The 24998-nt window shown below is 32.9% G+C and overlaps 1 protein-coding gene across 1 annotated transcript in view; it reads left to right on the forward strand.

Annotated features, from left to right (window-relative positions):
- The window catches only part of LOC143192070 (ATP-dependent DNA helicase Pif1-like), a 599413-nt gene extending 582960 nt beyond the window's left edge, over positions 1 to 16453 (forward strand). The window contains exon 2 of the mRNA XM_076397559.1: positions 15418 to 16453. Coding sequence (XP_076253674.1) covers positions 15418 to 16325 — 908 coding nt within the window. The 3' untranslated portion in view covers positions 16326 to 16453. The remainder of the gene's footprint in view (positions 1 to 15417) is intronic.
- The last annotated feature ends 8545 nt before the right edge of the window (positions 16454 to 24998 follow it).

A 24998-nucleotide genomic window follows, 5' to 3' on the forward strand; every position in this document is an offset into this window, starting at 1 on the left:
ATTTATTCGGTTTTATTGTGTCATAAAAGGATATAAAATGTTGAATGTAATTTTATTATGGACTTTAGTATTTTTCTTGCTATTGAAGAGGTAATTTCCTATGATTCTAAGTACAAATATTAAGTAAACTAGAATTACGAATAATAGTATAAACGTATATATAACGAATAGTATATATAAACGAATATAGGACGTTCGCGACATATTTTCAGAGATGGTGCCAATCAGAAAAGGCCAAAGAAACTTATCTCTAGAGACTTGAAATGTGTTTGCAGATTTAGAAAAATATTGAAAAAAAACTGAATATTATTATTACTTACAATTTGGAGGACACTTATACTGTGTTCGACGGAAAAATTTAATTAAGGTTTGCCTTGCGGAAATGGTTTGTTCTTGTAATATTTTCATGAAAAATGAGCAAAGTTCTGGTGGTCTCATCACTGAAAAAGTTGATGAAATTCTTGAAAATGCCCAGCATGATATATATTTGCAGTCTGCATATACTTTTGGAACTAAACTTTCAATACACTTTTAGGGTAAAATGATGTGGCTCAGTGAATGGAGGTAAATCGAAATGAAACAGTGGTGTTTACATTATGTGACCGTTATTTATTGACAATATAAAAGCAATATAAAAAATACAAATAATGAAACGGATGGCAGCGGAGTTACCTGTTGACGAGGCTTGGGCAGTCGATGGTGGCACGTCTAAACCAAACGAGGGTTGAGCACTGAATGACCGAAATACCCTTCAATAATATCCCAGATAAACGTCTCGGGGTTGCCGCCAGCTATTCGGTGTCGGGTTCCAATTGGCACCCCGCCCGTGTTCAACATCTGGGATTATATTTCTGGGTATTTTGTAGACCGTTATTCCACGATGTAAAATTCGACATGCCTCAATTCGCTACAATACTCCCCTGCCAGAATTTTACATAAAATTACTTCAACAAAAATACAAAAATATTTGCAAAAAAAATATCAAATACAAAAAAAAAAAAATATGCCAAACAAAAAGGGCTGTGTAAAAAATATGATAGTTCGAAACGGTTGTGATCTGGTACGGCTGTTGATATCTTCCGGTCCTACAGATACCGTTGCATCATCGTCGCTTTGGCACTTGAATGTGGTCCATCGACGACGTTGAAAACAAGCTATTCTTCAGACAGGGCTCCCGTAATCGACGCTGTGGGAGGATCGACTGTTCAACGACGTGGTAGCTTATTTTCTTCGACGACGAGACGTTAGCAATTCTGGTACTTCGGCGAAGACATGACGAGTCTACGGTGAGTGCAATCGGTACCTAGCTTCTGGAGCTGCTCTGTGACTAATCCGTAGTCACATACGTTAGGTTAATTCATAAAAAACAAATAACGACGGTATCCGACCGAAGCTGCCCAAAGCCTTTTAAATCAAAATATCTGCCATTATGACGGAGACGGCGAGCGAAGGAAGACATTATGATTTAAACATAGCGCCGAAAGAAATGTTTAGCCGAGACGCTGATGATTAAGCAGTGACGTAAAAATATTCCAAAAGATTGTGAAATAAAATTTTGAGAAAAAAAAAATTTAAAAAAATTAATTGGAAATAATGAAATTAATCGGAATAAAATGAAAATGAATCTAGAAGGTAAAATTGAAAAGGAATCGAATTAAAAATATTTAAAATTTTGAAACAAAAAAAAATATAACGGCCACGTAAAATACATACCAAACACCATGTTCCACGTACCCTCCATTCACGAGTCCAAATTCAATTTTCCGAAAGATCACGTCGGGGTCACCACTTTAGGGTAAAATGATGTGGCTCAGTGAATGGAGGTAAATCGAAATGAAACAGTGGTGTTTACATTATGTGACCGTTATTTATTGACAATATAAAAGCAATATAAAAAATACAAATAATGAAACGGATGGCAGCGGAGTTACCTGTTGACGAGGCTTGGGCAGTCGATGGTGGCACGTCTAAACCAAACGAGGGTTGAGCACTGAATGACCGAAATACCCTTCAATAATATCCCAGATAAACGTCTCGGGGTTGCCGCCAGCTATTCGGTGTCGGGTTCCAATTGGCACCCCGCCCGTGTTCAACATCTGGGATTATATTTCTGGGTATTTTGTAGACCGTTATTCCACGATGTAAAATTCGACATGCCTCAATTCGCTACACACTCTGTTAGACCTTTTACATATGGTAAAACGACATAGGTTCACAGATTTATTAATATATCCCAATAAAATCGAAGAGATGATATATGATAACAGGAATAATAAAAAATCTTAGACCAGTCATGTAAAACTGTCATAAGCGCTGACAATGGCAATATTGAAGCTGGAGAAAGTGATTGTGCGTGTTTGTTGGGACTTCTAGTTGCTTAGGCAATTGATTCTCAACTCTGTTGATAACAACTAGAGAACCGGTCAATATCTTGAAAAATATTGAATTCCTCCGAAAAATATAATAAAATAGCTTCACTATATATCCAAAATCCTTAGTGTCTGCTGAACGGTCTTAATTAAATTAAGCAGACTAAATGTTTCTAAAATATTTTTCATCGGTATTTTGTTACCTATTAGAACTTTTCGAATCACCTTGTATTTTCACACAGTGGTCTAAAAGCAAAGTTTCAATTATTTCTGCAAGTGCATTGTTCTGAACTTATGGATAATAGTTAATAATAGCTATCATGCAACTCCAAAAGTTGAGTTAGTGAGTTGCAGTAGAGTTTGGAGTGCAATAATCCAATAAAAACCTATTTTAGCAGCAAAGGAGAAATCGTACTACAAAAATGGCATCGAAAAGTTGGAGGTTCGCTATAATCAGTGTATCACCCTTCAAGGGAATTATGTTGAATAAAAAACTAATTTTGCTAATGTGCTTTACTATGGTAGGTCGGGGACATTTCAACTGACCTGTTATAGACTTTAGAATTACATTTAGAATAAGACTGACTAATTAAGATAATATGGTAAATCGAATTAGCTTAATAAATTTAGTAATATAACACAATAAAATCGAATATATCATGTATGATAATAGGAAAAATCAAAGATCTTAGACAAGGGATAACCGTCATAAACCCTTAAAATGACAATATTGAGGCTGGAGAAAGTGACTGTGTGAGTTTGTTGGGACTTCTAGTTGTTCAGGCAATTGATTCTCAACTCTGTTAGTAACAATTAGAGAATAGGTCAAATATTTTTAAAAATATTGAATTCCTCTGAAAAATATGATAAAATATAAAACTATATTCATTATATATCCAAAATCATTCGTGTTTGCTGAACAGTTTTAATTAAATTAAGCAGATTAAGGGGTTCCTAAAATAGTTTTCATCGGTATTCTATTACCTATTAGAACTTTTCGAATCACTGTGTGTTTTCACACAGCGGTCTAAAAGCAAAGTTTCAATTATTTCTTCAAGTGCATTGTTCAAAAATATGGATATTATAGTTCTGGACTTATGGATCTACTGCTACATACCTACATATTATACGATAATCAAATTGATTATCAATTGAGTAGGCAACTATCAGTGAAATGAAAAGAAATAAAAATACAGCTTTCTACAAGAAAGGGCATTGATAAATTGCAGGAGCGTTGAGATAAACGTATCTCTTCAATGAATGATGCGTTAACAATAGCTGTTAAGTTTTGGAGTACCATAATCTAATAAAACCCCATTTCTGCATAAAACTCAGTGTGGTAAATAATAGTCCAGGTGACGTGAAATAAAATAATCTTTTAGTACGTAAATGCTAATAAAAATTATAATAAGAAAAGAAAATTATATAAGTTACAAAAATGTGTAAGGTTTAAAAACAATAAGTAATAATAAATAATAGTTGATTATATAGAATCCAACTCTCTGATACTGCTAGCAAGTCTAATATATGGCCATCATACGACGGTTTCAAAACAAAATGTTGTGCCATTGTCGATGTTAATAAAGTAACTCATAAACTAGTAACAAATAATAAGTGTAATTCAAAATCTTTCGTTATGTACTTTAAAAGAGTGTAAGTACACCCCAATGTACTTGAAATCAACTAAATGTGTGACGCGATAGTGAAGTGTGCAAACAAAAACGTTTAATACAATCCGATCTTGTTATAGTACATATTTAAAGACTTTAGAATAACATTTAGAATAGGACTAACTAATTAAGATAATACTTGACATAAAAGATCACTCTATGAAGTAATTATCTACATGTCATGTGCAATATCGTATAATGTAATGCCATATAATAATCATATGAAATGCTCATTTCCCACCGTAGAGATTATTTTAAATCAGTAAGAAGTGGTGACTTATTAAACTAAATCCTATTTTAACATAAACCCCGTATCTAGACACCAAACTTATCACATCTTCGAATCTAACAGAAACACACAATCTTGTTTTTTGAACAAACAGTGCCGTATCAGTTACGCGATATATTTTAGGTAGGAGGTGACGCTCAAAGGGATGTAAGTGGGATGTAATCCCATCCGAACAGCTTATACTTAAAAGTATTTGGAAATATCGATTGTACCTTCGTCTGCATGTTTTTATCAAAATTTCCATAGAAGTTTAGGTGTTTTCGAATTCATTAGCCTACGGCTGAGTATCTCAACTGCCGTTATCCACCTTTAGTGGCCGTACACCTTGAACAGCAAGCATATAGTATATCCAAAGTATCAATGAACAATGAACTATAATGTAATAATTTTATTTTATTTGCGTTAGAATGAATAAGATAAAAGTCCAAGTTAAATCCGGCAACATTGCGACATTTTTGATTAAGTTTTTTTATTAATCTCTTAGAATGTCAACAATCTGCTCATGGGCAATAACTATTATTATATGATTTCCGTTATATAATATAACCATCCTGACATATAGAAGACCACTTCAGTCAGTGATCTGTTATAAAACTTATAATCTAAATCTTGGGGGGCATGAGGCATCGATGATTCGCTACACTTTATTGTGGAACCTCTGGAGGATATCTATGTTAGATTTGTATCGAAAAATAGGCCTTAGTATTGACTTATACAGTAAAACCTTATTATCTAATTATAATTTACATTTACCTATCAACCAATACATTTGGTTTAGCTTAAGCCCAAGCTGTTTGAGTTTTTTTACTATATATATTTTCCATGTCAAACGATCAAAATGTACTCCCAGATATTTAACGTTGTCTGCTTGCGGATGTTTATGTTGATTAAGTTGGATGAAGTGAGTCTACTGCTACTTTAGATGGACTCTATGTGCGAATCCCAGTAGACAATGTCAGTTTACAGCAATTTCAGTCTGCATTTGGCAACCTTACACTCTTATACATGAACTGTGCATGTGTTGCAATCCACGGGTTGGGAATGTTCTTCTAAAATATGGGGGTTTTCTAATTTTATTAGTTTATTGCCGCGGGTCTTTCAGCACCATCAATCCTACTTCTGCAAGCTGCAAAGTAGCTTCAACCGAGATACTTTTTCTCAAACTTGACTTAACTTAACTCAGGAAAGCTCTTAATTTTTCAATTAATATTTAATTAATTTAAATTATTTAATCTAATAAACGGTAAATATAACTTCTTTATTAGCGACAGCTAACAACATAACCGCAGCTATGACTGAAGACTCTGATGATGTATGACTATGACGATTTTGAGTCCATATAAAAAGCGTAGGATTCCCTGTTTTGGTTTAAAATAGAAACAATGTTTTCTTAAAATTCAATGCCGATCGAAGACCTTAAAAAACCCTTAACAACTCTTACGATCACGTAAATACGAAAACCAAGTATTGGTATATAAAAATAATAATAAGTAAATTGTCTTACCTTGTTATATATTTCCGCATCGGATATTTTACAATAATTCTTCATAAATTAGATGCCCAATTTAGATAAGTTAGTTTAGTTCAACCGAATGAAATAGAGCTAAATACAATAAAAATTAGCATTTAACTTTTTAATAACGGTAATAAAAAACTATAAGGTCAGAATTAACATTTCTGGTTACATAATAGACAATTTACGTTAATTTCAAATGTATATGTTAATTTTGTTGATAATTAACGGCATAATAAAATAAAGAAAAATCTGTAATATTTTTAATAGCAAAGAGATATTTTTATATGAATTTTTTTAAATAAATATAATATTATAATAAAATATTTTAAATACCTAATTAGAATTTAATATATAGCTAATTAAAATAACAGTTATATATCAACTCGTAGAAAAATTTATTACATATCTGTGTTTATATGAATTGCATATTTTATTCCAAATTGGATATTCTTCCAGCAATTATCTAAGCATAATAAAATGTAATATGATGGCTACAGTACTCATCTGTTCATTCTATTAAATAAAATGCATATACGGCTTATAATTACATATTAAATTAAGTATATTTTCTTATTTATATTTATTTATATTATGGGCTTAAATTTGTGTTAAATATTTGATATATAGTTATTTAAATAAAATTAATGTTCTACTTACTTTTACTAAAGATTATAAGGAATCATATGAATCTCTTATGTAAAATATCTTAATCTAAATCTTGCTATAAAGTCCATATATGTTATTAATCAGATCAAGTGGTAGTAAACGTTTTAGTAACGCGTTTCACTGTTACCGCCTGCTTGGTGGCGCAGTGGTATATGCCACGAATTTCCTGCTCTTACGGTATTCGCGGGTTCGAATCGTGCTGGGGTATGGTCGTTATGTTTGTGATTGTCCTTAGGAAAGAGTGTAAATTTCGACAAAGAAAATGATCCAAGTCACGCCAGTATCCAGACTGTGTAAGACTGGATGTCTTCTGGGAGGATCTTCAAAATCACTCGTCATACATACATGTCGTAGCACATACATACATATAATCTGTTTAAAAGAGCAGTGAACTCACGTCATCAATATGTGCCTGTAGAAAGTTGTAAATTCGTTATACAATCAGACAATAGTTTCCTTCTCATTTTATTCTATTCAAAAATAGATAGAATGCTGTTTGACAAGTTGTAACATGTAACCGAATAAGCCTGCAAAAGTCGTCCGTTTGTCAAACGTCTGCAAAATTGTAATTAAAATATTGTAATTAGGGGTCATAAAACGACAAACGTTGTATTAATATTTTGTTTTAATAAATTTCAAATCGCCGCGACATTCATTGAACATATTTTTGAGCGTGTTGCAACTGCACTGAATATTAGTACAGGCACATTTACTAAACTATCTCAAAAAATAAAAAACAATATAACCTCAAATTCAGCAAAAAAAAACTGTCTTTAGGCGAAACGAGTGACGAATCAAGATCAGCTTGATGTTAGCTATATCAGCGATCATATGTACGAAATATATAAAAACCATAAGTAGTATTTCCAATCGAAATATAATTTAATACTATTATTTTAGAAAAAATTCCAAGTGCAAGGATTACTATCATGGATAAATGAACCACAACTTGTTTTTACAATGGCTTGAAAGTCAGCTTTTAAAGAACTTGGAGGAATCATGAGTTATTGTTGTGGACAATTCACCATATCTTAGCACTCTGGTGGAGAATATCCCCACAAATGCATTAACAATGGTTGCTGTTTAGGGATGGTTTAAAGTACATAAAATATGTTTTATTATCGAACTGTCTAGATTTATGGAAAGAAAAATTGTCGACAATAACATCTTCAGATTGGAGAACTTCGATCAGACACATTGAAGCAGAAATTGACAAAAAGTAAGTAGTGATTCTAAACTTTATGAATGTTGGTTTATGATTCAATGCTGATAATTAAACAGACAGGGTGGTGAAAGAGGAAACAACTAAAGGTCAGTATATAATTAATATGTTTAACTGTTCAGAATATACATGTACGTTTGCTTAAAATGTATGAGGGGGATATAATTCTAACTGTTTTGCAGATGTGGCAAATGCTTCAAGGAGAATGCTGTTGTTAAATCTAGTTTTATCAAGAAAGATATATACAGGTAGTAACAGAACAAAATAAGGGGAAATATAGTAATATTAAAATAACATTACAAGGAAACATTGCATCGAAAGTAACAAGAACTAAGCGCAAAAGGTAAATATGCTCCATAATGAAAGTAAAACACATTACTCAGATATACAATTGCTTATTAGGTGGATTAGGCCTTCGGGGGATACCACTACATAAAAATATTCGCCTAGAACTCTACCTATATTTGAGCCGAAAAAAGTTCAATGTAAATATAATAAAACAACTTTAACCTATAAATTATTGTGGCTGTATAATTATTTGTAGTTTTAAGTTCTTGGATAATATATGCATTAGATACTAAAACGTTACAATAAATTATATTAGATAACATTTTTGTTTAATTATTTTACTTAGATTAGAATTTTGTTATATGTCAGGGTCAAAATATACAAAAACTAAGAGTTGTTGCAGCAACATTACGTCATCAATCGAGATGAAATGGGTTCACTACTCTTTTGAATATACTATACTTTACTGTTACTATTCATGTTTAGCTGATTGACAGTGCTATTGGGATGCACTGACAGTTCATCGGAGTATTATACTCGTATAAGTCTACTATATAAGTCAGAAACGCACACGGAGTACGGAGCATAGACTTCTGAAACCGTTAAATTACTGCTATACTAGATGTGCCTATAATTGGTTTCCTTAAGTTCAGAGAGGCCTAAATATTTTATTATTTGCGCAGCAATATATGTGCTATCTTAATGTCTACTACACGTATTTTATATTCTACTATATACACACAACTTAGCTTAATACCTACCTAAACCTATTTATATATTTACACTTTTCTATAACTACTACCAACTGATCACTTTGAATTCGGTACGAGCAGCAAATTAGATTTGTTTTGTTCTTAATTTAATTTTATGTATATGACACAAAATTATATTTTTATTTTTATATTGTTTCGGTTCGGCACACCGACTTGAGTGAACTTTCGGATTCCGTAAGTTCAGATAGGTCTAAACATTTTATTATTTGTACAGTAATATATGGTTATCTAAGGATAACTTAGATTTGCGCCTAACATACGAGTATATTTTTTTATTTTAAATTCAGGTCGCTTTCATTTAATAAGTTTGTGCTTCTTCCAAATTAGATATGGAATTAGATGCCAGCCAAAATATTTAGCATTCTCCGCTTGTGAGAACTAACAATCATTAATATTCATAGCGGACATGATCTTTTGCTAAAGATAAAAGTTACTTGGGTAGGTTTAGTTTCATTGACTTTAATCAGCCAAGCTTTTATCCACAGTTTCATTTATTAAGATGTGTTTGGAGTTTACTTGATTTGGTCTTGATGCTTTCTGGTCCTCTACATATATTGCAACAATGCCTTGTGGAATAGATTAGATGAATAGATTGGTTCATCAGTGGGTTCATCATCTTATTTTATAGTAAACTGTCTACCTGCCAGGTAAAACTCCTTTAGATTAATGTGCAGTCCTGCTTGCCATGGTTTATCAGAATCGTAAGATATATGCAAGAATGCAATAGAATAATAACTTTAGCATTTATTTTTATGTTTATCACGAAACTCGAATTGACGTTTAGGAATAAATCCAATTAATCTAGTAAGAGTTTTAATGTATAGTTTCTCACAAACTTTTGATATCACAGATAATAAAACTATAGACTGGTAGGAGATGGCCTCCTCTGAGTTTTGTCCGGATATATGTATGTATACAAACTATTAAACGTAAATTGTAATTTTGACAATCTCAGCATATATTATTGAATTTATTATTGGAAATACTACTAGAATGAAGAATTGTTATAGTTTTTCGATTATGATTCAACCACCTTTAAATTTTCTTCGCAAGACCCTTTATGAAAATTATATATATTATATTACATATTAATAATTAATACATATCTATTACGATTGTGTAGAAGCATTTTATAAGTTTCTTGGATTTGGATCACTTTTCTCGAAAAATTATAAAATGTACATTTATTAGCGCCTGTGCTTTAACATATTCATGAATTAATTTGTTAATATTAAATTTTATAATAATGTGGAAGAAATGATAACCATAAATATTGATAATTTGAATATACAAACAGCAAAACTTAGCAAAAACAAGACAAAGGAGCATGTGTAAAAAAGGGACTGTTGTCTAGATTCGGCTTTACCATCAATAATACATTTCAGTTCACTGTGTACGTTAACGGAACTTTTAAAATCCGAACAGTAGTGGTTTGAATAACAAATGAATGAATGAATATGAAGAAATTTGAATAAGTTCTAATGATGATATCTTATGAGAGTTTTGAATTAAGTTTTAAATTATCGATATAAATTAGCGGAAAATGTATTTAATTTCATATTGATTATAAAAAAGAGATTGAAAAAATATGCCTAAAAATAGGTTTATATCTATCAAATGGATAAGAGAAACATCATTGCCACAGCGATTGTCCATAAACTTTCTGCTGAAACACAATATATATTTGGGACTTAGATGGTGATGGAGAGATGAGATAAAAAAATAAAAACAAACACATAATGGAAATTTACATTTTAGAGATGATCCTAAAAAGAATTATCTGTTATAAGTAGAAAATTTTATTCTAGAAGAGAGGGCAACTAGTGGAGATGACGCTAAGTGATAAATTGATGAAGATCTTTGTGGGCAGATGAGTTTATGCTGAACAGGTCTTCATATTGGGGTACATATGAGACTACAAAATCTTCCATTAATGAAAATATAATAAAATAAAATATTTTTAACAAAAAATTTAACCGACTTCAAAAAATAATTAAGGATCTCATTAAAAGATAAAAAATAATCAAACTTAGATTTATAACCCAAAAAAGCCATTTTAATAAAATATAATAAAATAAAATATATACATAACAATCGTTGTAATCTTATATATAAAAATGAATCGCAAAATGTGTTGATAAGCGCATAACTCAACAACGCCTGGACCAATTTGGCCAAATCTTTTTTTAAAATGTTCGTTGAAGTTCAAGGATGGTTTTTACGGCGAGAAAAATTAGAATTATTGCTGGAAAAAACCCTAAAAATAGCCCTTTTCTTTTTCCCATACAAATGATTTGTAACTAAAACGTAGTCAATTTGAGCTTTATTGCTATGGTATAAAGTTCATATTAAATTACAAGCACTCACTGTTGTCTAAGCAATGTAGGTGTGTTCCTAACGTTAAAGATCATATCTATCAAAACAATGTGCGTGTGTGCGTTGGAGCACAGAATATATAGTTGGAGGAGTTTAATGTCGCGTTCCGAAACTCGCGTTTCTTTTGTATTAGTTTCGGCACGCGAGATAAAATGCATCAGTTTCCACGTCATTACATCAGTCAAACAAAAATCGCGTTACCAACAGTGTTTTATTATTTTTAATATCCAAATTTTAAATAAATAAAATAATTCGTACGGCTTAAAAGGATTTGAGTTCAAGTCATATCAAATTTAAAAAAAAAGTTGTCTGTTACAGATGACTTTTGACAGATGACAGATGAATTGTCAACTGATACACGAAACAAATTCGTATATCGTGTTTTGTGCAGAGTGTTTAGTTAGTTAGTGTTTGTTTAGTTCGTGATTAGTGAAAAATAATTTAAATAATTTATATTTGATATGCCTCCTATAAGACGAAGCAATTTAGGTAGAAGAACCAGAAATGCTATAAACCAAGCTAATTACCGATCTAATCGTACTGCACAAGAACGTGACGACGGAAATGAACGTGAAAGAATTCGGATATCACAAACGCGTGAAGCGCGAGCGCGACATTCAACTAATAATCGCGCAAGTTTGAATCGAGCTGCTTTCAGTTACGATGTGTCAATTGACTACAGTAACTACCAATGTGTTGTTATTGGTTCTATGAACTTGGTTTGCTCACACTGTAAGGCATTAAAATACAAAAACGAAGCCAATGGATTGTGTTGCGCAAATGGTAAAGTGAAATTGATACCATTGGATCCACCACCAGAACCATTGTACTCATTGGTTTCAGGAATAGGAACAGATTCTATACACTTTTTGACACATATCCAACAATATAACAATTGCTTTCAAATGACTTCATTTGGGGCAACAAATGCAGTTCGGGAAAATTTTATGCCAACTTTCAAGGTATGTATTATAGCAGTTACTCATAATTATTTTAGCGAACAAAATTTTCTGTCACCAAAGTTAAGACGTGTTACTAATCTTCAATTTCTTAATCATTACGAAATATATCACTTAGTCATCATATTATATGGTGATTCAGGTTCAGTGACACTTTTATTATATTTTATATTTGATAGATATTAGTTAAAACTAAATATATACTTTTTAAGATCAAATATTATTTAAGTTTGATCACTGACAATCCATTAATTTATACCACACCATAATATTTTTTTATTTACAGATACAAGGGCAAATATATCACAGAGCAGGTTCACTGTTACCAGTGTCAGATAGCGACAACAAATTCCTGCAAATTTATTTTATGGGCAATTCACCACAAGAAATTGATCTGCGTTGTGCACATAACAATTTAGTAAAGAGGTCTATTGTAGAACAATTACAAACTTTATTTCGTCAACACAATCAATTGATTATATTGTTTAAAACTGCCCTGGATCTGATGCCATCCGATAATCACAAAATTGTAATCAGAGCTGATAAAACACCTGCAGGTCAACATACAAGACGTTTTAATGCACCAACTATTGATGAAGTTGCTATCGTTGTAGTTGGAGAAAATTTGGAATCCCGTGATATTGTTTTACATCGTCGGAATGATCAATTACAACGTATAAAGGAAACACACCGCTCATATGATGCACTGCAATATCCCATTATAGTTTGGCAAGGTGAAGATGGCTACGATTTATCAATAAAAATGATAAATCCCATTACAAGTAACTAAAATATTAGTTTAGCTATGGCGATAATATCTCAGTCACTATATTATGTATTTGAATGTTATTAAAACAAAATCTGTTTACAGGTTCTGAAACCAACAAAAAAGTCAGTTTAATGAACTATTATTCATACCGCCTAATGATTCGGGAAAATGAAGATAATCACATATTGAAATGTCGGCGATTATATCACAAATATGTTGTTGACATGTATGTTAAAATTGAAACGGAGAGATTAACATTCATCAGGTTGAATCAAACTAAACTCCGATCTGAAGAGTATATTCACCTTCGAGATGCGATTAATACTGATGGAAATACACAGAATGTCGGTCGGATGACTATTCTTCCAGCAACATACATCGGAAGCCCTCGGCATATGCACGAATATGCTCAAGATGCCATGTCGTATGTTCGTCATTATGGTACAGCAGATTTGTTCATCACATTTACATGCAATCCCCAATGGATAGAAATTAAGCAGGAGTTATTCCCTGGGCAATCACCCATTGATCGTCATGATATTACAGCCAGAGTCTTTAGACAAAATTTGAAATCTTTAATGAATTTTATCGTAAAACATAATGTGTTTGGTGAGACACGCTGCTGGATGTATTCTGTGGAGTGGCAGAAACGAGGATTGCCACATGCACACATTTTGATTTGGTTGGTTGAAAAGATAAGGCCAAATGAAGTTGATGCAGTGATATCAGCTGAAATCCCTAATGTACAAGTAGATCCTGGATTGCATGAGGTAGTTATCAAAAACATGATACATGGTCCCTGTGGAACTCTTAATCAAAATTCACCGTGTATGATGGATGGTAAATGTTCAAAACGATATCCACGGACATTAATATCGGAAACAATTACTGGTCATGACGGTTATCCATTGTATCGTCGCAGATCGACAGGAGACAATGGAAAATCAACAATTGTCAAATTAAATCAACAAGATATTGAAATAGATAATCGTTGGATTGTTCCATATTCACCCATTTTATCAAAGACATTCAAAGCACACATCAACGTTGAATCTTGCCATTCAGTGAAATCGATTAAATACATTTGCAAATATGTAACCAAAGGGAGTGATATGGCTGTGATTGGAATTGGTGCAGAGAATTCTAATGATGAAGTTACCCAATACCAAATGGGTCGCTATGTCAGTAGTAATGAAGCAGTTTGGCGAATATTTTCTTTTCCTATTCATGAGAGACACCCTTCTGTTGTTCACTTAGCTGTGCATTTAGAAAATGGACAAAGAGTGTATTTTACAGCACAGAACGCAGTACAAAGAGCTGCTCAGCCACCATCTACTACATTAACCAGTTTTTTTGAGACATGCCAAAACGATGATTTCGCACAAACATTGCTATATTCTGAAATGCCAAAATATTATACCTGGAATCAATCCTCAAGGAGATTTATACGACGGAAACAAGGAAAACCAGTTCCAGGATATACAGATGTTTATTCCACCGATGCGATTGGCCGGATTTATTCAGTACATCCAAGCAATGATGAATGTTTTTATTTACGACTGCTATTAGTCAATGTACGTGGCCCAACATCATTCCAACAGTTACGAACTGTTGATGGTGAATTGTGTGGATCCTACAGAGAAGCCTGTCAATGTTTGCAATTGCTTGAAAATGACGCTCATTGGGTTCAAACTCTCATTGATGCTGTAATATCATCACACGCTCATCAAATACGAACAATGTTTTCTATAATCATATCTACATGCTTCCCATCAAACCCAATTGATTTGTGGATGAAGTACAAAGGTTATATGTGTGATGATATTTTGTATCAAATACGGAATAGAATGGGAAATCCAAATATACAAATCAGTGAAGAAATTTACAATGAAGCATTGACTTCAATTGAGGACATGTGCTTGATAATGTCAAACAAACTATTAATTCAATTAGGCCTGACCGCGCCCAATCGTCCAATGCATGACGCTTTTAACCAAGAGTCGCATCGAGAAAGACTGTATGATCTCAACGCTTTGAAAGAATTAATTCAAACAAATCTTCCACTGTTAAATTAACAACAGAAGTATGTATTTGAAACTCTTATGAAAGTAACAAATGATGAAACTGGAGGGATTTACTTCTTAGATGCACCTGGTGGTACAGGAAAAACTTTTTTGATTTCATTAATATTAGCAACAATTCGCTCACAAAATAAAATTGCACTTGCACTCGCTTCGTCGGGAATCGCAGCAACTTTGCTTGAAGGTGGTCGAACAGCCCATTCAGCACTAAAATTGCCATTAAATATGCAAAGCAATGAAACTCCAACCTGCAACGTTTCGAAGAACTCTGCAGCTGTTTTGCAGCAATGTAAATTGATTGTTTGGGATGAATGCACGATGGCACATAAAAAATCTTTGGAGGCTTTAGACAGAACCTTAAAAGATCTACGTAGCAATAATAACCGATTTGGTGGTGCAATGATTTTATTAGCAGGAGATTTTCGTCAAACATTGCCAGTGATTCCACGATCAACGCCAGCTGATGAACTCAATGCATGTCTAAAGTCCTCCAATTTGTGGAAACATGTCAAAGTACTTCATTTAAGCAAGAATATGCGTGTCGAGTTGCAAAATGACCAATCTGGAAACATATTCTCTAAACAACTCATTGACATTGGTAATGGCAAATTTCCTATAGACATGTTGACTGGCTGCATTAACTTTCCTCAAAGTTTTTGTCAGTTAACTCGATCAAAAGATGAACTTATTCAGAAGGTGTTTCCAGATGTTTCTCAAAATTACAGAAACCATGATTGGTTGAGCGAACGAGCTATACTGGCTGCAAAAAACATAGATGTAAATGAATTAAATTTCAAAATTCAAGAACAAATTACAGACGAATTGAGGATATATAAATTAGTTGATTCGGCTACTAATCAAGATGATGTAGTCAACTATCCACCGGAATTTTTAAACTCGCTGGATTTGCCAGCATTGCCACCTCACAATCTTCAATTAAAGGTTGGATCGGTGGTTATAATGTTGCGAAATATCAAACAACCGCGTCTTTGCAACGGTACACGGTTAGCGATAAAAAAATTACTAAACAATGTGATAGAAGCAACTATACTCAAAGGAAAGTATAAAGGAGAAGATGTTCTCATACCGCGCATCCCAATGATTCCGACTGATGTGCCATTTGAGTTTAAACGACTACAGTTTCCAGTGCGGCTTGCTTTTGCTATGACTATAAACAAGTCCCAGGGGCAATCATTAAATGTTTGTGGTATTAATCTAGAAAACCCATGTTTCTCACATGGTCAATTTTATGTTGCCTGTTCCCGTGTTGGAAAACCATCAGATTTGTTTATCTATGCGCCAGGTAATCAAACAAAAAACATCGTATACCACAAAGCACTACAATGATAATAATAATAATAATTATGATTCACATGATTAACAATAAAGCGATTACTTACTTTTCAATCCTTATATATGTTTTATTTAATTATTTTTTATTCACAACGCCCTATCACCAGGGTGATGGTTCTGTTCAGGAGAATTTTTTAAAATACGTAGGCACAAAAACTGCCACATTACAAATCTTTTTGACAGGACGAAGTCTGTCGGGTCAGCTAGTAACTAAATAAAAATAAACTAAAACATTAATTATCCTATCTACTACACGTATTTTATATTCTACTATATACACACAATTTAGCTTAATACCTACCTAATCCTATTTATATATTTACAATATTCTACAACTACTACTAACTGATCACTTTGAAGTCGGTAGGAATTATATTTTTATTTTTGTATTGTTTTGGCTCAGCACCGACTTGAGTGAAATTTCGAATTAAACATTAATTGATTTTGCATTCAAATAGCCCTTGGAGGTTGCTGTCAAATTCATACAGAATAAGATAGTCATAGCAAATAACAGTGAAAAAAACATAATGGAATTGTCACTATACACATGTCCAAAATTGTTGATTAAAATATATCTTATATGCATCCAAAGTCACTTCAAGTGGACCTTATCCCACCAGTTTTATCTAATTACAATTCATTATCATTATTAAATTAATTTTTTTAATTCCAAAATATTTCTGCCTTAAAACTGTTACTTTATGGTGTTGAATATGTGGTTTCTTGAATATTACTACCTTGGAGTAACCAATTAGTTTCTTTCACGGCAGGAACCTATTAAATATACTGTCTATCTTTCACAAATAACATAGATTTCCACCTGAAGATATTAATAACTAGTTTAACTTGATATAATCCAGTAAATAAACTTAAGTTATTAATATAATTTAAAACAGCCACAAATCAAAATTGATTGAAACTTATTTCAATACCCAATAACATCTTCGTATTTATATTCAGAATGAAATTATGTTTAACGTATAATATTATATATTATTTTACGATTTAATAAAATTTAATATATTGACTCCGACATTTATTTGTTTTAGTTTAATAAAATTCTCCTTCCAATCTAATAATATACACAAACTTATACATAGATATTTTCATAAACAAGTAGACGGGATATATTTAATATAGATATTGGAATCGTTTTGTTTGATAAACATGTTTATGATCGGGTAATAAAATATCTTCTTTCTTTATAGTTTGAATTGTATTAATATAATGTAATGTATAATCAATAACACTATCAATATCCTTGAAATATAGTAATTGGATATGCAGAACTATTAGTAATTATTTTCGTAAACATTGGTTCATAAATCACGAACTGAATAATAAAATACTTACCCAATCTTCTGGGAATACGGAATCTGTTTGTTTATGAATATATTTTCTTTCATCAAAAATATAAGTTAGAAATACACCAATAGGAGTAGAGCTTACGTTTTATATGGAAACATAGAAGTCGTAGCAAAGAGTAGATTATTCTAGACCTACATTTATTTTGGTTTTTGTGAATCTCAATATCTTTTTGATGTTTTTACCAAAACCCACAATTTAGATTAACCTCTACTTTATTGTACCAACGAGGTTTTACTTATGTAAATCATAAAATATATCAAATTTGATCCATTTATTTGCATCGTCTTTGTGACATCGTCATCGTCACCATCTTTGGCTCTGACGGGTGTCGTCATTTCGCGGCTATACCATAGTCCGGTGTTGATGTAAAGGGGACGAGGACATACATAAACTGTATACATAAAATAATAAATTAATAAATAAATAAAATTAATAATACCAATAGGGGTGCTAATGGTATAAGTAGTGGATATACAATATAAAAATGAACAGAAATACAGGACTATAAACACAACTGTAAAGAAGTATGGGTTCTATTCAGACAGCACACATTAGAACCCATACCGAAGTGGTTATGGTTATTTGGTCAGTAACACTAAACTTAGCATAGGCTAGATTCTATGGATAAAATCGATTTCTCGTACAAATTCGAGGGGTCTGTCTGTATTTTCTCCTGATAAGGCATTTCTAAAATTTTGCAGCCCATACATAGTTCTAATCTGGGTTAGCCGTGGACAGTAGTTCAGTATGTGGTAGACTGAAATAGTGGCATGGTGAAAAAACTCACAGTGAGCAGGCGGGCTCGAAGTCATCAAGTGACCGTGCGAGAAAAGATAGTGGCCCAATCTCAGTCGATTCAAAGTAACGTTTCATGTTGACGAAGGGAAGGAGCGCGAAGAGAGGAGCAAAAATCAGCTTTAACTTTACAGAGCCTGTTGTGGTTGGCCTCCTAGACCCAACGACGTTGAACCTCATTCTTTGTGAAACAAGAAACGAATGGAATTAGGTCAGTATGGACACAAACATCCGTAATAGGGAGGGGAGGGGAGGCTGCCAATTTAGCCGCACTATAAACGCGCTCACTTCCCGGTGTACCAAGTGATGACCCTGTGAGAAGGGATTACTTTGAACAGCTTCAAACCCAAAAAGTTATGTTAATTTTGATTTGTTTTTTTTTTGGTAATTTCCTTCATCAAGCTGCCCGCATCGCAGCAGCAATCCACCAGGCGTTAAGGAAAGTCGAAAAATTCGAGCCACGTCTTTAAATTTTTCCAAAGCTTTCGATCAAGTATGGCACCACGGTCTAATATTCAAAGCGAAACAGCTTAGTCTACCGAATGACCTAATCTTCCTAATCTTCCTGATAGTTTCATATTTCGATGGTAGGTCCTCTCAAGTGCGGATGGGTGATGCAGTCTCCTCTCGTAAACAGACTTCCGGTGGAGTCCCGCAAGGTGCTCGACTAGCCCCAGCCCTATTCAGCCTCTATATGGCTGATTTCCCACTACACTAACTTTCACACACAGGATTTTATGCACATGACACCGCTTTTTTCACAACCGGTTATAGTCCCGACGCTATCCGCAACACACTTCAAGACCAGCTAAACCAGGCGATTGCGTGGTACAAATTCTGGCGACTGCAGATAAACTGTAACAAGGAGTTCCGCGCCTATCGCCTCGAAATTGATTAAGTCCCATACCCTGGTTCCAGAAAGTTTCATACCTCCGTCTCCAGTTCGACCACAGATTCCAATGGTCAGCTCAAATACAGCACTCTATTTGCAAAGGCAATGGGGTGCACAGCCTTCTATTTCCACTCCTCTGTACAAAAGGTAAACTTTCAATGCCCCAGAAAGTATAAAATGCTAGTCCATCCAATCTGCCTCTACGGAGCACAGGTGTGCTACAGGTATATCTCTGAGAGACAACTTGAACTACTCCAAGTGTTCCAATCCAAAAAAGTCCGCGCGTTACTCAATGCCCCATGGTTTATGACGAACGTCAACATTCACCTAGTCTCCTGTTTGTGAAGAATTTCACGGATATGTTCAGTGTAAGGTTCTCCATAGGCGTCTTAGAACACGACAACACCTTGACTAAATCCCTATCCATCCACAAGCCTCGGTAGTAAACCAACTATGACAATCCCAGTCGTAACCCAGGGTCTCTGTCGCCTGCAAAACACTCATTATCCCGAACCTGAAACTACATCAGCAAAATACCATTTGGTTCTAGCTGGTAGAAAAAAAATTTGGTAATTTAATTTTGTCTATATATCACAAAATTATATTATTATTTTTGTGTTATTTTGGCTCGGCACCGTCTTCAAACTGATCAATTGGTAGTAGTTAATATATAAATAAATGTTAATATATATAAACATAAATAGGTTTAAGTAGATCTTAAGCTAAATTTTGTGTATATAGTAGAATATAAAATACATATAGTAGATAGGTTAAATAAGAATTTTGTTTATTTTTATTTAGTTATTACAAGGATTATTATGTACTTATTTTGGTTTAAAATGTTTCTTTTGTGTTTAAAATCTAAGTTTAATTATTTTTTACTGTTTAGTGACTTCTTTATTTATTAAAAAAATAAACGAACAATTAAAAACATATATATATATATATATATATATATATATATATATATATATATATATATATATATATATTTATATATTCTTTTTTTAAAAAGTCTATGGATTATTACCAACTATGGGTTTATCTGGACTGGACCTACAGTTTAACGTAGGCTCCGAACCACGGTCCTCAGCATTAAAGCCTACCGACTGGCGAGTGACCAAATTTAGAAATCATCCCAGAAGACATCCGGTCTCACCCAGCCTGGTTACTGGCGTGACTGGGATCATCTTCCTTGTCCGATTTTACAGCATGTCCCATCACCTTTACCACTGCGCCACCAAGCCGGCGAATTAAAAAATTGAGCGGACTTTCAATTTTTTAGTGTTAGAAATTTACTCAATAAATTATGCAATTATTTTATTAAGTATTACAATGGGTAAGCCAAGTAAAGCCAAGCAGTCCGTATTAGGTAAAATAGGAATAAAGAAACAATGATTGAAATGATGAAAATAAGGAAAACTTCAGGCACCAGGGTCCGCTACCGGGCCTAGGTGATTTGATGACTGTCCTAACCAAACTAGAACAGCAACAAGAAGTCGTTGCCCCCGCCGGGAATCGAACCCTCGACATTCGCATGTGAGCCGAACGCTCTAATCATTACACCATAGAAGCAGTTGGCTGCAATATTTCTACGGCTTCTCATTTAATATAGTTAGTGCTTAAAAAGCAAACTGATCCGTTTTTGAACTCAACGACTTCTGGTCTTTCGTCACATTAATTCAGCAATAAGATTATAAACAAATATCTGGTTATTATAGATAATAAATATGAGAAAACTCTGCACGTGCCTTGCCAAATTTGAGGTTTTCCTACGATTTCCCCTGATTTCACCATGAGGTCCTGACATAGCTCTAATGGGACCACCTTCTTGAGTGTGCACACTTTCAAATAATAAAAGAATTTTGAAAATCGGTCCATAATAAACGGAGTAATTGGCGAAGATACATTAAAATATATATATATATATATATATATATATATATATATATATATATATATATATAATAAATGATGGTAGAGAGATTAAAAAATTGTATATTTACTTAAATTTGCCAAAAAATTTAACGTGAATTTACAGTAACGTTGAACAATAAATCATTATAATATTATTGAAATAATGATATAACTTCATCTCATATCAGAATCTTGACAACCGAAAAATGTAGAAAACTTAAATATCTAAAAAATAACTCATATCGTACATTTCTATATAAAACAGAAGTAAAAACATGATACATACTCATAAAAAATGCTTAGCAACATATTTCATATTTTATAGTATCAACAATTATGTTTCAGAATTCCCCTAGAATTATTAAAATTCATAATAAAATTATATTTGACATTTTTATATATTTTATGATGTAATAAAAACGGAATAAGTTTCCTACAATGTTCTCATCGTTTTTTTTTCGAGCTTAATAAAAATTCCATTGCGATCTAATAAAATATCTGCATGTATATGTAGATGTACGTGTATATACATACAAGACGAATATTTAATATACATATTAAAATCGCTCTGCTATGGTAAACAAATTTGTGTTGGACTAAGGAAATACTTTAATATTAGTTTTCTCTTTGTAAACAGATAGTTGGGATGATATTAAAGCGGCTTTAGTATAAAGTTTTCGTTGTTTACGAATCTTGGGAATACGACAAAGCAGTTTACTGGAAATTATTATGATTTCAAAACTAACGGAATTTGTAAAACTGGGTTGAGTGAGGAGTTCTTGGCATATCCGCTGCTAAAATACACAGTATAAATAAAACAGAAGAATTTTATGTTTGTAGTTAATATTTTCTTAGTTAATTTTTAAAAACCTCTTTATAAAAAGTATTTTTATTTATCTAAATACATTTTAATATAGGGAAAATTGTTTAATAATATATTTGATTGAATGAACGTTTGCTATACTCCATCAATTATAGTCAATTCAAAACAGTAGTGACACACTTGACCTGTCAAAACGTCGCAATGTTGCCGCAGCAATTCTGAGTTTTAGTACATTTTGAAGAGTAATGTATTTTACTTTCATTAGAGAGCATATTTGTTTACGCTTACTTCTTGTTTCTTTCGATGCAATGTTTCCTTGTAAAGTCATAATGATATTATAATATTTCTCTTTAGTTTATCCTGTTACTACCTGTATACATATTTCTTGATAGAAATACATTTAATCACTGCATTCTCCTTAAGGCAATTGCCATATCAGCAAAACAGATATATTATTTATTATTTATTATTATTATTTCTCCCCTCATACCTTTTAACCAAACGTTCATGTATATTCTAAACAAAAACACACATGCCCATAAAGCTTTCACATTCTATAATACAATTTCCTACAATTAAAGTATATTAATTGTATACTGACCTTTTATTGTTGCCTCTTTCATCACCCTGTCTTGGTAATTGTCAGCATTGAATCAAAAACCAACATTCATAAAGTTTTATTCAATCACTGTTACTTTTAGAAACACTAATCAAGTTAATAAGCTGTTTATTTCCAATCTATCAAAAACTTGCTCAACATTATATTATTTGTCAATTTCTTCTTCTTCTTCTTCAATTTGTCTGATCTAGCTCACACCAGCCAAAGGTGTTGTTATCGACAATGCCTCTTTCCATAAATTCAGATAGTTGTGGTTTGAATATCCTTTTCGACCTAAATGTCTATTGCAATAATTCTTTGCATTAACCCATATCAACTCAATTGTATTAAATATGCAGTGATACGGAGAAAGATGTAATACTCTGTGGCCTCAACGTTCAGTAATCTGATCTATCATGTATCTTTTCTCAGATTTATTTCTAAAAAATTAAATTACATAAAGTGCAATTAAATATTTCATATATATTTACCGAGTGGCAATTTAAAACAATTCATTCTTTAACATGGTTTCCTCGAAACTTATTTTATATACTTTAAGGCATTCCTTAATTGCAGGCTTTCTTGAAGCAATTTTTGGGAATTTCTCCACCAGTGTACTATGATATGGTGCATTGTACATAACAATAACTAATGGTTCTTTACCATAACTCCAAGTTCTTTAAAAGCTTCTTTTCAAGCTACTACAAAAACAAGTTATGGTTGATTTTTCTATGGTAGCCCCTTTAGGACTTAGAGGAAAACAATAATTCTTCACCAAGAATAAAACTATTCCTGTTTCGAACATAAAGAACTATGTCTGCAATGAATTATTAATAAATGTTATGACTAACAAAACATTTTTTTTTATTATTACTCTTCGTGAGTCCACAATCTGCCCTATTGGCAATAAGTATTTCTTCTGTTTATATTATATATACATGGCATGTAGAAAATCACCTCATTAAGCAATCTTCTGTATAAAATATTATCTTAATTAATTAGTCTTATTCTAATGCTTATTCTAAACTCTACATATGTCCAGTAATCAGATCAGGTGGTGTTAAACGTTTTAGTCTACGCACTTCACTATCACGTCGCATATTTAGCTGATTAGCGAGTACATTGGGATGCACTGACACTCTTTCGAAGTACTTCACACAAACACGTTGGATTACACTCGTTATAGGTTCTAGAGGAATATCGCGTTGTATCACTTTATTTGAAATATAGTACGGAGCATCAACAATGGCAAGCAACATCTTATTTTGGAACCGTTGAATGATGGATATATTAGATTTGCTAGCGGTACCCCATAGTTGAATTCCATATGTCCAAATGGGCTTGAGTATAGACTCATACAGCAATATATTGTTATCTAATGATAACTTGGATTTGTGCTCGATGAGCCAATAGATTTGATATAATTTTAGTCCTAGTTGTTTCCGTTTAGAGAGTATGTGCTTCTTCCAGGTTAGGCGTCGACCTAAATGCATACCAAGATATTTAACATGGTCTGCTTGGGGGAGTTGACGATGATTGATATTTACTGGTGGACATGTTCTTCTACGCAGGGTAAACGTTATATGCGTGGATTTTAATTCATTGGCTTTAATGCGCCATGTCTTCAACCATAATTGTATTTGCTCCAGGTGGGTTTGTAGGTTTATTGATGCTGTGTCTGGATCTTCATGGGATGCTAAGATTGCTGTATCGTCTGCATATGTTGCCACAGTAGTTATTTTTGTGGTGGGCAGATCAGCCGTATACAGAAGATACAGTACTGGACCCAGTACACTACCTTGCGGAACTCCTAAATATATGGGACTTAATTCGGTATGTTCATCGCTTGATTTACAATAAAATGTCTGTCAGTGAGATACGATTTTAGTAGCTGATAGTCCGGATGAGGGAGAAGTTTCTTTAGTTTAACCTGCAAGCCCGTATGCCATACTTTGTCAAAAGCCTGAGATATGTCTAGGAAAGCAGCCGAACAATATCTTTTGGCATTTAGGTCAGCGTTTATTTGGTTTACAAGTCTATGCACTTGTTCTATAGTCCCATGCTTATTGCGAAAGCCAAACTGATGTTCTGGAATAATTTTTCTTTTTTCTATTATATAGTTTAGTTTTTTTATGTATAACTTCTCGAAAACTTTCGAGATTATCGGTAATAAACTTATAGGTCGGTAGGAGGTCACATCTTCTGGTATTTTTCCTGGTTTAAGTATCATTAATATTTTAGCTACTTTCCAGATACTAGGGAAGTAATTAATTC

This window comes from Rhynchophorus ferrugineus, unplaced genomic scaffold (assembly GCF_030347505.1).
Source record: "Rhynchophorus ferrugineus isolate W39M unplaced genomic scaffold, kcgeb_rfMv2 rfM2, whole genome shotgun sequence".
NCBI classification, from domain to species: domain Eukaryota; kingdom Metazoa; phylum Arthropoda; class Insecta; order Coleoptera; family Curculionidae; genus Rhynchophorus; species Rhynchophorus ferrugineus.